General features: G+C 38.1%; 1 protein-coding gene and 1 non-coding gene across 2 annotated transcripts; both read left to right on the top strand.

Annotated features, from left to right (window-relative positions):
* The first annotated feature begins 4794 nt into the window (after positions 1-4794).
* On the top strand, positions 4795-5310 carry LOC147787749 (uncharacterized). Its single transcript, XM_087118743.1, has one exon. The coding sequence runs from the start codon at positions 4795-4797 to the stop codon at positions 5308-5310; it is 516 nt and encodes a 171-aa protein (XP_086974869.1).
* An 8187-nt stretch (positions 5311-13497) lies between these two features.
* On the top strand, positions 13498-13579 carry TRNAS-GCU (transfer RNA serine (anticodon GCU)). The gene has a single exon. It is a non-coding gene; the product is annotated as a tRNA-Ser (tRNA).
* Positions 13580-13826: the final 247 nt, after the last annotated feature.

Here is a 13826-nt window from a genome sequence, read left to right as displayed (position 1 = left end):
TAGTGCATAATGTAAAAACTTGGGGGTTTGTCAACACACAGTAAGCTAACTTCAACAGTACGGTCACTTGCCTCGATGGCCTTGGCCAACGTTAATTACGTCCTATAATAACTGAAGGGAATGAACTCTTCATCCACGTAGTGTAAGCATTGAGAACCGTTTTGATTTTTATTATGAATTAAAACAAAAGCAATAAACTCGAAGAGTAAGAACTCTACCTTTGTACAAACCCTACAAACCCTAGCTTGTAATACTTGTTGAAGTATTTCAACCATGCAAACGTTCTTCATATTCCACAAGTTCTTCCTTGTTATGACTCGAACAAAAAGCCAAGGCTTGTGGGAGCCTCTTGAAAGAAAATCCCAAAGGGATTGGAGAAGAAGAGTTTCGAGAATTCTATGGAGATGTAATTTCCTTCTCCAGAGAAAGTGAGAGAGATCGTGTGTCTTTGGGTCAACCCGAGAGTCATATTTATAGGAATTCTTGGAGAATATTTGCCAAATAATATATTTGCATATTTAATATATTAGGATATAATATCTTATACAAATCATATTTAGATATAATAAGATATCATAATATATATTTAACTAATTTGAATTCAAATTTCAAATATATTTTCACTTAATATATTAAAATACTTTAATTGATTTAATATTTAATGGTATCAAATACCATAAATATTTTTTTCTTTTAATATATTTAATATATTAAATATTAATTTGAACCCTTCAAATTAATATATTTTTCTCCAGTTATATTTAACCTATCTAATAGGTTAAATATTCCTTTCAACTCTTCAAATTAAATATACTTTTTCTATTTATTTAATATATCTAATATATTAAATATCAATTTGAACCTTTCAAATTTTCTTTCAAATATATTAAACCTTCTAGCGTTGTTGTAGGTAAGAGGACCTTATGGACCTACAGATTATAAGCTCAAATGATATAAAATTAATTAATTAAAGTCTTTAATTAATCAATTTTCAATCATTAACTATAGGTCACTCCACTATAGACTAGAGTTGCACTCTTATGCACTGTAGGACAAGTTATGTCCATTGATATAACTATTACAAGCAAGTCGATGTTTCACGAGTTGTTCATAATTACAGCTGGGTCAAAAGTCCATTTTACCCCTGTAATTACATCTTTCACCTTAAGTATAACTGATTCTCTAGTGAACAATTTGTTTATGATCCAATCATAAATCAAGTCCCTCTCCGACCAATGAGAGGGTGGGGCCCATTGTTCAAGTCCCGAAATCAGTACTTGAGAATAACTAACCTACTTTCATTATATGGAAAGGAGTGAGTTCCATCTCATGATATTATGTTCCCAAACTCCCTATTTGGTTAAGTCCCCAAATGGTAGACATAATGACTCGGCTAAAAGAGCCATTCTTACCCATGAAAATTAAAGGACAAGCCCTCACAGGCAGGAGTTCATAACTCACTCAGGATTAAGATCGAGTCGCATATGATCATCATGTGAAATATTAATCTTCTCAATTAACGGATTTACAAAGAGAGATTATATATTTATTGGACCAGTCTTATACAAACTCATTGTATAGGATACCCCCATTTACATGTCCCCACATGAACGATTTGGATAAAATCATCTGTAACGATTACAAATTGGATCGTATCAATGGTGTTACAAGGATAAGGCACCCAACCTTATCCATATACTATAGACTGCTTAGGTTTATGTCAACCACATACGGTTCAAGATTACATTAATAACCAAGGATTTTCATACATGGATAACAATTAAATTACAAATAAAATAATAAAAGTTACTGTTAAAAAACTAAATAATTAATTAGGAAGATTTAGGGCGCAAATCCCAACATCTGTTAGTTATATTCGAACTGAAACATCAACACTTGTGTGAGAAATTATAAATTATTTACAAACGGGAAAGAGGGCTTGGGATACAAAAGAATTCAAAATCAACCCAAAAAATTATACAACTAATTCATGGCCCAGGACGAATACGACTAATAACACTCCGAGTCGACACCCCTCTGTAATAGTAGAGCTCCCAAGCATCTCCCCACCTTGACCAGTACACTAGAAAAGGAGAAAGGTGTAAGTATAAAAATATATTTAGTAACCAACCTACTTGTAGGCCTTCATCGCTTCCTTCTTCTACTAGGTTTCCACGACTTTCTTTTGGTCTATAGGAAGTTTGAGCTTACCCTTTACTGCGCTCTAAGCTACCGTGTAGGTCCCCAAGTTGTAATCGATTCTTCATTAATCATCTACCTTTGTTGTCCCTAGTGTTAAAATGTCATCACTAGCCCAATAGGGTCAAGCCCAACAATTATTGTAGGAATAATTATATTTATGATTTAGAATTTTAGAAATAAATTTAAGAAAATGATTTAGGGATTTTAGGAATAAATTTATGAAAATGATTTAGGTATTTTAGGGAAAAGGTTAGAAATTTTAGGAATAGATTGACTACTTAGTATAAATACCCCTCCATCCTATTTAGTTCATCATCCCAAGAAATCACAAGCAATACAAGGTAGTAGTTTCTACCGAGTGTTTTGTAAATCTCTTCTCGATTGGTCTTAATAAAGTGTGCGAGTGTTTCCCACAGAGAGTTGTGTTCAACAAGCTGGTACCATTGCGAGGTTAATGTAGGTTATCTGATCTCTTGGAATTCTTAGTATGCTCTGTGGTTGCAGCTCTGTCTAATCTTCCACATCAGAAACGATTTCGTGAGATTAGTAGTGAGTGAGTTTCTTTTGTGTCGTGAGTAGTCTGTGACTCTGCAAGTATGGTGTCGAAAGAGCTTGTTTGGTATTACTGATGCATAACCTGATGGTGTTAATATAACACATGCGGAAGCAATTTGGATCTTAGGCGCTTTTAGAACATCAATTATTGTAAATAACTAGCATGTTCATAAGTATTAAAACTTAATGAGTTTAAATACTAACCTTTTGTAGTTCAAACTCCTTTTGCCTCACGAACCGGTTTCGAACCACCACTAGTGTCTTCTCCACTATCCTCCGACCTTAGAACGGGATTGTGGAATCCGGTGAGTGACTAAACTTGGGAGGGATTTTGTATATGTGAAAGAGAGTGTTTGTGAGAGGTTTTTCTCAAGGTTTTTCATCAAGATCAAGAATCCCTTCCAAGTATCATGATCACTCTATTTAAAGAGTCAAGTTTGCATATTCATGCAAACTTGAGATCACCAAATTTTGACACTTAAAATTCCACTCAAATGTTTGGGATTATGTGGCAAGCATGCATGTTTGAGTTAACCAAATTTTGACACTCAAAATTCCACTCAAACTTGTGGGGTTTATTTGGCAAACATAAGTTTGGTTAAACAAAATTTTGACACCTCAAAATTCCACTAACATGGATTTTTCCATTAGATGAAAGTCAACATTTTGACTTTATTCATTTTAATTCAAACAATTAATTTGAATAATGAATTTCAAATTAAAGTAACATTAAATGATTAATTAAACTATTTAATTAATATTTAATATTAATTCAAATGTCAATCCCAATCAATTCCGACACATAATTGATTAAGATATTTAAATCTTATTTAAATATCTCAGATTCTCTCTTTTCGTTTAATTCATAAATAAAACAAAATTGCGGTTAAATATATCGTATATATGTAACGCATATTCCCTAATTTGAATTCGAACACTTCGAACTCACTCGTCACACTGTTCTATTGTTTAGTCCGATATGAGCTAGCAGAGGGACCTAATGGACCTATAGATCATGGGCTCCAACGATCCAAGATTAACCGATTAAACTCATTAACCTGGTTAACCAACATTCGTTAACTACTAGGACACTCCACTATAGCCTAGTAGTTGCACTCCCCTCACTATAGATATATTTCTGTCCATCTGATATAACCATGATTAGTAAGTCGATCCTTCACAGGTTGTTCGTAACTAGAGCTGGGTCAATTTACCGTTTTACCCCTGAAGTTACTTCGTGTTCCTTATGTCTCACTGATCCTCTAATGAACAATTGGTTTGTGGTCCAACCAGTAAACCGAATCCCTCTCAGGCCAATGAGAGGGTGGGGCCCCTTGTTCAAGACCTGGAGTCAGTGCTTAAGGGAACTACCTTTCTTCTATCCCTAAAAGTGGGTAGGAGTGAATTCCGTCTTGCACCCCACGTCCCCAGCCATTCACCCAGTCTTACCCCTGAAATGGGAGGCCTGTTGAGTCGGCGAACTAGAGCCACTCTCACCCATGCAAATCTAAGGATAATTTTGAATAAATAGGAGTTCATGGTTAGCTTAGGATTAAAACTGAGTTACCTAGGTTATCGAATGAAAAGAAAATCAGTCTCAACAGTAAACGACTTTATAAAGTGAGAGTGGTTTTCTTCATGGTCCGATCTTATGCAATACTCATTGCATAGGACGCCCCCACTCACATGTCTCCACATGCACAATTTAGTGATCACATTGTTTATATCATATACAAAAGTGGGCCGCATCCATAGTGTCCCCAGAATAAGGTACTCAGCCTTATCCTTATACTATATATCATTTTGACTATATACTTGAACTTGATCCACTCTTATGTCTCTACATATAGTTCAAGTAGTCATACTATAGCCATAGTGTTCTTAGTTTATTGGATTTAGATTAATGATCGTAAAGTTCACTTTATTCAATAACAATTTTTACTGAATAAACATCAATAATAACTTTATTGAAAATAGAATATATCTTTGTTTACAAACTATGAGTTTTAGGACATAAAACCCAACATAACCAACACGATGGGTGATTTTCAAATCGTTGGAGAAATCAAGAAACTCAACAACAACAACTACAATACGTGGGCAACATGCATGATGTCCTATTTACAAGGACATGATCTTTGGGAGATCGTTGGCGGGTGCGAAACTACACCGCTAGAGGATGATTCTAACGGCGCCTTGCGCAAATGGAGAATCAAAGCAGGCAAAGCAATGTTTGCCCTGAAGACCACAATCGAAAAAGGGATGTTAGAGCATATTTGGGATGACAAGACACCGAAAGAAGCATGGGACACGTTCGTGATGTTGTTCTCAAAGAAGAACGATACAAGACTACAACTTCTGGAGAACGAGTTGTTGTCAATTTCACAACGTGACATGATGATTGCTCAGTACTTCCACAAGGTCAAGCCGATTTGTCGGGAGATTATTGAACTAGACCCGAAGTCTGCCATTGTAGAATCTCAAATGAAGAGGATCATAATCCACGGATTGCGACCAGACTATCGAAGCTTCATTATTGCTATACAAGGATGACCAACTCAACCATCACTTGTAGAGTTCGAAAATTTGCTAGCCAACCAAGAAGTCATGGCTAAACAAATGGGAGGCATCACATTGAAGGGTGAAGAAGAAGCACTCTACACAAGTGAAAGCCAGAGCAATAATAGGTCATCTACAAAATGCGGATACAATGGTGACAAAAGAAGAAGTCACCAAGAAATTGTACAACCAATGAGAGCTCAGAAGAACGACAACCAAAGTTCTCAAGGAAAAAGATTTGAGGGTATTTGCTACAATTGTGGGAGGAAGGGCCACATGTCCAGAGATTGTTGGTCCAAGAAAAAATCTATCGAGAGCAATGTGGCATCCTCCAACATGGAGATGGAGGAGGAATGGGATGCAGAGGTATTGTATGCCTTAGAAGAAGATGAACAAGCACTCACGGCGATGATGGGAGACCATATCGATTATGAGAATGATTGGATCGTTGATTCATGATGCTCAAATCACATGACTGGCGATTAGAGGAAATTGCAAGACAAGAAAGAGTACAAAGGAAGTCGTATGTTATGCACAGAAAATAACACACAGTTGTCAATTGCTCAGATCGGCAATACGACAATCATGCCTGGCAATAAATCTGATGTAGTGTCACTACATAATGTCTATCATGTAGCAGGAATAAAGAAGAATTTGTTGTCAGTTTCACAACTAACAACATCAGGAAACTATGTCTTGTTTAGGCCAAAAGATGTGAAAGTCTATGAAGATATTAAGATAACAGGAAAGCCGACAATAGAAGAACGAAGAGTGGATTCCATTTACGTTCTATCTGCAGAGTCTGCCTATCTTGACAAGACACGGAAGAATGAGACAACAGATCTATGGCATGCAAGACTGGGACATGTTGGCTACCACAAGTTAAAGCTGATTATGGAAAAATCCATGCTGAAAGGTCTCCCTCAACTTGAAGTCAAAACAGACGTTGTGTGTGTTGGATTCCAATATGGTAAAGCTCATCAATTACCATACAAAGAATCAAGTTTCAAAGCGAAGAAACCATTAGAGTTAATTCACTCTGATTTGTTTGGTCCAGTCAAACAAGCATCGATCAGCGGAATGCGGTATATGGTGACATTCATTGACGATTACTCAAGATATGTGTGGATTTTCTTTATGAAAGAAAAGTCTGACACATTTTCGAAATTTCAAGAATTCAAGATGATGATCAAAGGAGAAATAGGAGAGAAGATCTGTTGTCTACGTTCAGACAATGGTGGAGAATACACGTCAAATGAATTTGATCAATATTTACACGAGTGTGGGATAGGACGTCAGTCTACATGTGCCAACACACCACAACAAAATGGTGTAGCAGAAAGAAAAAATCAACATCTTGCAGAAATCTGTCGAAGCATGTTACATGCAAAGAATGTTCCAGGAAGATTTTGAGTTGAAGCTATGCGAACGGGCTGCCCATGTGATCGACAAACTTCCCCAACCAAGGCTAGGGTTTGTCTCACCATTTGAGATACTATGGGACATGAAACCTACAGTTAGCTACTTCTGAGTATTTGGTTGTGTTTGCTATGTATTTGTGCCTGACCATCTACGTAGCAAGTTTGACAAGAAAGCAGTCAAGTGCATATTTGTTGGATATGACAATCAAAGGAAAGGGTGGAAGTGTTGTGATCCAACAAGTGAAAAATACTATACATCAAGAGATGTAGTTTTCGATGAAGCATCTTCATGGTGGTCCTTAGAGAAGAAAGACTTACTCGATTCAAACAAAATCGAAAAAAATTTACAACAGAAGATGGGGGAGCTAACTACGCACATTTATTTAAATGTTGATGTGCCTAAAGATCCAAGTGACATTGATATTGACGAACAAAAAGTGATTCAATCAAGAGAATCTGATAGAAATGAGACGACACATCAACAACTTAGGCGATCAAATAGAATCCAAAGGTCAAATCCTAAGTATACCAACACAACTATTGTAGAAGACGAAGATAATAAGTCAGAGACATATGAAGAGGCTTGGTAGAAAGCGATGAAGGAAGAATACAGATAACCAAGTAGCAAATGTGTTTACGAAAGAGCTAACATGAGAGTTTTCGTTGTCAGCTCAACATGGTGCAACGAATGAGGACTAGTGCTGAGGGGGAGTATTAAAATGTCATCACTAGCCCAATAAAGTCAAGCCAACCATTATTGTATGAATAATTATATTTATGATTTAGGATTTTAGAAATAAATTTAGGAAAATGATTTAGATATATTAGGAAAAAGGTTGAGAAATTTTAGGAATAGATTGACTACCCTCCACTATAAATACCCCTCCATCCTATTTAGTTCATCATCCCAAAAAATCACAAGCAATACAAGGTAGTAGTTTCTACCGAGTGTTTTGTAAATCTCTTCTCGATTGGTCTTAATAAAGTGTGCGAGTGTTTTCCACTGAGAGTTGTGTTCAACCCTAGTGCCTCTTCGAGATTCCTTCCTAAAACAAAAAAGACGCTCTGGCTGAGTGGTTAAGGTGTGTGCCTGCTAAGTACATGGGGTTTCCCTGCGAGAGTTTAAAAGACATACAACACCATTCCCCTCTCAAACCGATGTTGGATATGGGATGGAAGACATACAACACCATTCCCCTCTCAAACCGATGTTAGATATGGGATGGAAGCGAAGAAAAGATAAATTTTTTACACAACACCTGTGTCAGAAATTTGAAGTTATTTACAAATGGGAAAAAGGGCTTGGGATACAAAAGAATTCCAAATCAACCCAAAAAATTATACAACTAATTCATGGCCCATGTCGAATACAACTAACAACACTCCGGGTCGACACCCCTGTGTGATAGTAGAGCTCTTGAGCATCTCCACACCTTGACCAGTACACTAGAAAAGGAGAAAGGTGTAAGTATAAAAATATACTTAGTAACCAACCTACTTGTAGGCTGTTAAGAATGAGATAGAAAATATAATTGGGAAGGTGTGTATTATCATTGATATTGATATCCTTTAAATATGAATATAATTGGGAAGGTGTGTATTATCATTGATATTGATATCCTTTAAATAGGATACAAGCTAGTACAAATGAGGAAAATATAAAATAATTAAATACTAAATAAAATAAAATATACTCTAAATCAAATCATAAATGGAAGAATATTAAGATATAATATCTAAGATATATTCCATAAATAATATATCTCAACACTCCCCTTCAAGTTGGAGAGTGTATGTTAATCACGTCCAACTTGTCTTTAACTTGTCTTTACGGTAGGTCAATAACATCCAAGTTGTCTTTCACTCTTGTCTCCTCAGTAATGAAAATATCCGTAAAAAAATAGACCGCCTTTGATTGGTTTGCATTTTTAGACTTTCAAGAAATTATTGAATTTTCAAGAAAGATGCAAGACTCAGAAATAGGCCGCAATGATTGACTCGAGGATTGGTAACTTGTCCCATTTAATTTGATTTGGAACAAATGAATATCCTCCCTGATCACTTCTTTGTCCAAATCAAAATTATATAACAAATCCATGGCCCATGTCAAATACAACTAACAACACTCCGGGTCGACACCCCTCTATGATAGTAGAGCTCCCGAGCATTTCCCCACCTTGACATGTAAACTAGAAAAGGAGAAAGGTGAAAGTATAAAAATATACTTAGTAACCAACTTATTTGTAGACCCTCATTGCTTCCTTCTTCTACTAGGTTTCCACGACTTTCCTTTGGTCTATAGGACGTTGGGCTTACCCTTTACTGCACTCTAAGCTACCGTGTATGTCCCGAAATTGTAATTGATTCCTCATTAATCATCTACCTTTGTTGTCCCTATTGCCTCTTCGAGATTTGTTCCTAAAACAAAAAAGTTTCTTTGGCTGAGTTGTTAAGGCATGTGCCTGCTAAGTACATAGGGTTTCTCCGTGAGAGTTTGAATCTCTTAGGCGACGAAAAATTCATTTTTTTTTACTAGCCAAAGGCCACTGCAAAAACATGTTGTCCATTTTGGCCCGTTACCTCACGATCTCATAGAGGTATTCACATGCTTGGAATGTTTTGTTCCCCACTCAAACCTTTGTTTCCCTCTCAAACCGATGTTGGAACTGGGATGGAAGCGATAAAAAGATAAATTTTTACACTTTAAAAGACATACAACACGTGCGTCAGAAATTTCAAGTTATATACAAACGGGGAAAAGGGCTTGGGATACAAAAGAATTCAAAATTAACCCAAAAAATTATACAACTAAATCATGGCCGAGGTCGAATAAAACTAACCACACTCCGGGTCGACACCCCTCTGTGATGGTAGTGCTCCCGAGCATCTCCCCACCTTGACCAATACACTAGAAAAGGAAGAAGGTGTAAGTATAAAAATATACTTAGGAACCAACCTACTTGTAGGCGCTAATCGCTTCCTTCTTCTACTAGGTTTCCACGACTTTCCTTTGGTCTATAGGACGTTGGGCTTACCCTTTACTGCGCTCTAAGCTACCGTATAGGTCCCGAAGTTGTAATTGATTCCTCATTAATCATCTATCTTTCTTGTCCCTAGTGCCTCTTCGAGATTCATTCCTAAAACAAAAAAGTCGCTTTGGCCAAGTGGTTAAGGCGTGTGCCTGCTAAGTACATGGGGTTTCCCAGTGAGAGTTTGAATCTCTCAGGCAACGAAAAGTCCATTGTTTTTTTACTAGCCCAAAGTAACCACTAAAACATGTTGTCCACTTTGGCCCGTTATCTCACGATCTAATAGAGGAATTCACACCCTTATATATGGAATGTTTTGTTCCCCTGGTTTAGGGCTTGGGATACAAAAGAATTCAAAATCAACCCAAAAAATTATACAACTAATTCATGGCCCAGGTCGAATACGACTAACAACACTCCAGGTCGACACCCTTCTGTGATGGTAGAGCTCTCGAGCATATCCCCACGTTGACCAGTACACTAGATAAGGGGAAAGGTGTAAGTATAAAAATATACTTAGTAACCAACCTACTTGTAGGCCCTCATCGCTTCCTTCTTCTACTAGGTTTCCACGACTTTCCTTTGGTCTATAGGACGTTGGGCTTACCCTTTACTGCGCTCTAAGCTACCGTATAGGTCCCGAAGTTGTAATTGATTCCTCATTAATCATCTATCTTTCTTGTCCCTGGAGCCTCTTCAAGATTCATTCCTAAAACAAAAAAGTCGCTTTGGCCAAGTGGTTAAGGCGTGTGCCCGCTAAGTACATGGGGTTTCCCAGTGAGAGTTTGAATCTCTCAGGCGACGAAAAGTTCATTTTTTTTTTTACTAGCCAAAAGTCACCGCTAAAACATGTTGTCCACTTTGGCCCGTTATCTCACGATCTAATAGAGGAATTCACACCCTTATATATGGAATGTTTTGTTCCCCTGGTTTAGGGCTTGGGATACAAAAGAATTCAAAATCAACCCAAAAAATTATACAACTAATTCATGGCCCAGGTCGAATACGACTAACAACACTCTAGGTCGACACCCTTCTGTGATGGTAGAGCTCCCGAGCATATCCCCACGTTGACCAGTACACTAGATAAGGGGAAAGGTGTAAGTATAAAAATATACTTAGTAACCAACCTACTTGTAGGCCCTCATCGCTTCCTTCTTCTACTAGGTTTCCACAACTTTCCTTTGGTCTATAGGACGTTGGGCTTACCCTTTACTGCGCTCTAAGCTACCGTATAGGTCCCGAAGTTGTAATTGATTCCTCATTAATCATCTATCTTTCTTGTCCCTGGAGCCTCTTCAAGATTCATTCCTAAAACAAAAAAGTCACTTTGGCCAAGTGGTTAAGGCGTGTGCCCGCTAAGTACATGGGGTTTCCCAGTGAGAGTTTGAATCTCTCAGGTGACGAAAAGTTCATTTTTTTTTTACTAGCCAAAAGTCACCGCTAAAACATGTTGTCCACTTTGGCCTGTTATCTCACGATCTAATAGAGGAATTCACACCCTTATATATGGAATGTTTTGTTCCCCTGGTTTAGGGCTTGGGATACAAAAGAATTCAAAATCAACCCAAAAAATTATACAACTAATTCATGGCCCAGGTCGAATACGACTAACAACACTCTAGGTCGACACCCTTCTGTGATGGTAGAGCTCCCGAGCATATCCCCACGTTGACCAGTACACTAGATAAGGGGAAAGGTGTAAGTATAAAAATATACTTAGTAACCAACCTACTTGTAGGCCCTCATCGCTTCCTTCTTCTACTAGGTTTCCACGACTTTCCTTTGGTCTATAGGACGTTGGGCTTACCCTTTACTGCGCTCTAAGCTACCGTATAGGTCCCGAAGTTGTAATTGATTCCTCATTAATCATCTATCTTTCTTGTCCCTGGAGCCTCTTCAAGATTCATTCCTAAAACAAAAAAGTCGCTTTGGCCAAGTGGTTAAGGCGTGTGCCCGCTAAGTACATGGGGTTTCCCAGTGAGAGTTTGAATCTCTCAGGCGACGAAAAGTTCATTTTTTTTTTACTAGCCAAAAGTCACCGCTAAAACATGTTGTCCACTTTGGCCCGTTATCTCACGATCTAATAGAGGAATTCACACCCTTATATATGGAATGTTTTGTTCCCCTGGTTTAGGGCTTGGGATACAAAAGAATTCAAAATCAACCCAAAAAATTATACAACTAATTCATGGCCCAGGTCGAATACGACTAACAACACTCCAGGTCGACACCCTTCTGTGATGGTAGAGCTCCCGAGCATATCCCCACGTTGACCAGTACACTAGATAAGGGGAAAGGTGTAAGTATAAAAATATACTTAGTAACCAACCTACTTGTAGGCCCTCATCGCTTCCTTCTTCTACTAGGTTTCCACGACTTTCCTTTGGTCAATAGGACGTTGGGCTTACCCTTTACTGCTCTCTAAGCTACCGTATAGGTCCCGAAGTTGTAATTGATTCCTCATTAATCATCTATCTTTCTTGTCCCTGGAGCCTCTTCAAGATTCATTCCTAAAACAAAAAAAGTCGCTTTGGCCAAGTGGTTAAGGCGTGTGCCCGCTAAGTACATGGGGTTTCCCAGTGAGAGTTTGAATCTCTCAGGCGACGAAAAGTTCATTTTTTTTTTACTAGCCAAAAGTCACCGCTAAAACATGTTGTCCACTTTGGCCCGTTATCTCACGATCTAATAGAGGAATTCACACCCTTATATATGGATTGTTTTGTTCCCCTGGTTTAGGGCTTGGGATACAAAAGAATTCAAAATCAACCCAAAAAATTATACAATTAATTCATGGCCCAGGTCGAATACGACTAACAACACTCTAGGTCAACACCCCTCTGTGATGGTAGAGCTCCCGAGCATATCCCCACGTTGACCAGTACACTAGATAAGGGGAAAGGTGTAAGTATAAAAATATACTTAGTAACCAACCTACTTGTAGGCCCTCATCGCTTCCTTCTTCTACTAGGTTTCCACGACTTTCCTTTGGTCTATAGGACGTTGGGCTTACCCTTTACTGCGCTCTAAGCTACCGTATAGGTCCCGAAGTTGTAATTGATTCCTCATTAATCATCTATCTTTCTTGTCCCTGGAGCCTCTTCAAGATTCATTCCTAAAACAAAAAAGTCGCTTTGGCCAAGTGGTTAAGGCGTGTGCCCGCTAAGTACATGGGGTTTCCCAATGAGAGTTTGAATCTCTCAGGCGACGAAAAGTTCATTTTTTTTTTTTACTAGCCAAAAGTCACCGCTAAAACATGTTGTCCACTTTGGCCCGTTATCTCACGATCTAATAGAGGAATTCACACCCTTATATATGGAATGTTTTGTTCCCCTGGTTTAGGGCTTGGGATACAAAAGAATTCAAAATCAACCCAAAAAATTATACAACTAATTCATGGCCCAGGTCGAATACGACTAACAACACTCCAGGTCGACACCCTTCTATGATGGTAGAGCTCCCGAGCATATCCCCACGTTGACCAGTACACTAGATAAGGGGAAAGGTGTAAGTATAAAAATATACTTAGTAACCAACCTACTTGTAGGCCCTCATCGCTTCCTTCTTCTACTAGGTTTGCACGACTTTCCTTTGGTCTATAGGACGTTGGGCTTACCCTTTACTGCGCTCTAAGCTACCGTATAGGTCCCGAAGTTGTAATTGATTCCTCATTCATCATCTATCTTTCTTGTCCCTAGAGCCTCTTCAAGATTCATTCCTAAAACAAAAAAGTCGCTTTGGCCAAGTGGTTAAGGCGTGTGCCTGCTAAGTACATGGGGTTTCCCAGTGAGAGTTTGAATCTCTCAAGCGACGAAAAGTTCATTTTTTTTTTTACTAGCCAAAACGCAATACAATCATCCTCTCAATATGACGTCATCCCACTTTCCCCATATCTTCATTTTTTTCTTCCCCCTTGGGATTTTATAATTCTTTCAACGTTTTTACAATCCACTTTCAAATTTACCCAATTTGTTCATTAGGTTCATTGAACAAAATGCTTATGCATCCGTGCATTTGGCGGCATGATGTGCATTTGTATTGAAACGCATCTCGGCTCCTT

This window comes from Cucurbita pepo, chromosome 16 (assembly GCF_057944985.1).
Source record: "Cucurbita pepo subsp. pepo isolate OVF chromosome 16, ASM5794498v1, whole genome shotgun sequence".
In the NCBI taxonomy this organism is placed as follows: domain Eukaryota; kingdom Viridiplantae; phylum Streptophyta; class Magnoliopsida; order Cucurbitales; family Cucurbitaceae; genus Cucurbita; species Cucurbita pepo.
The sequence above is the reverse complement of the archived record's forward strand: the minus strand, read 5'-3'. Positions and strand labels throughout refer to the sequence as shown.

Excerpts from the sequence above, each read along its gene's own strand:
- LOC147787749 (XM_087118743.1), top strand. The coding sequence starts at position 4,795 with ATGGGTGATTTTCAAATCGTTGGAGAAATCAAGAAACTCAACAACAAC.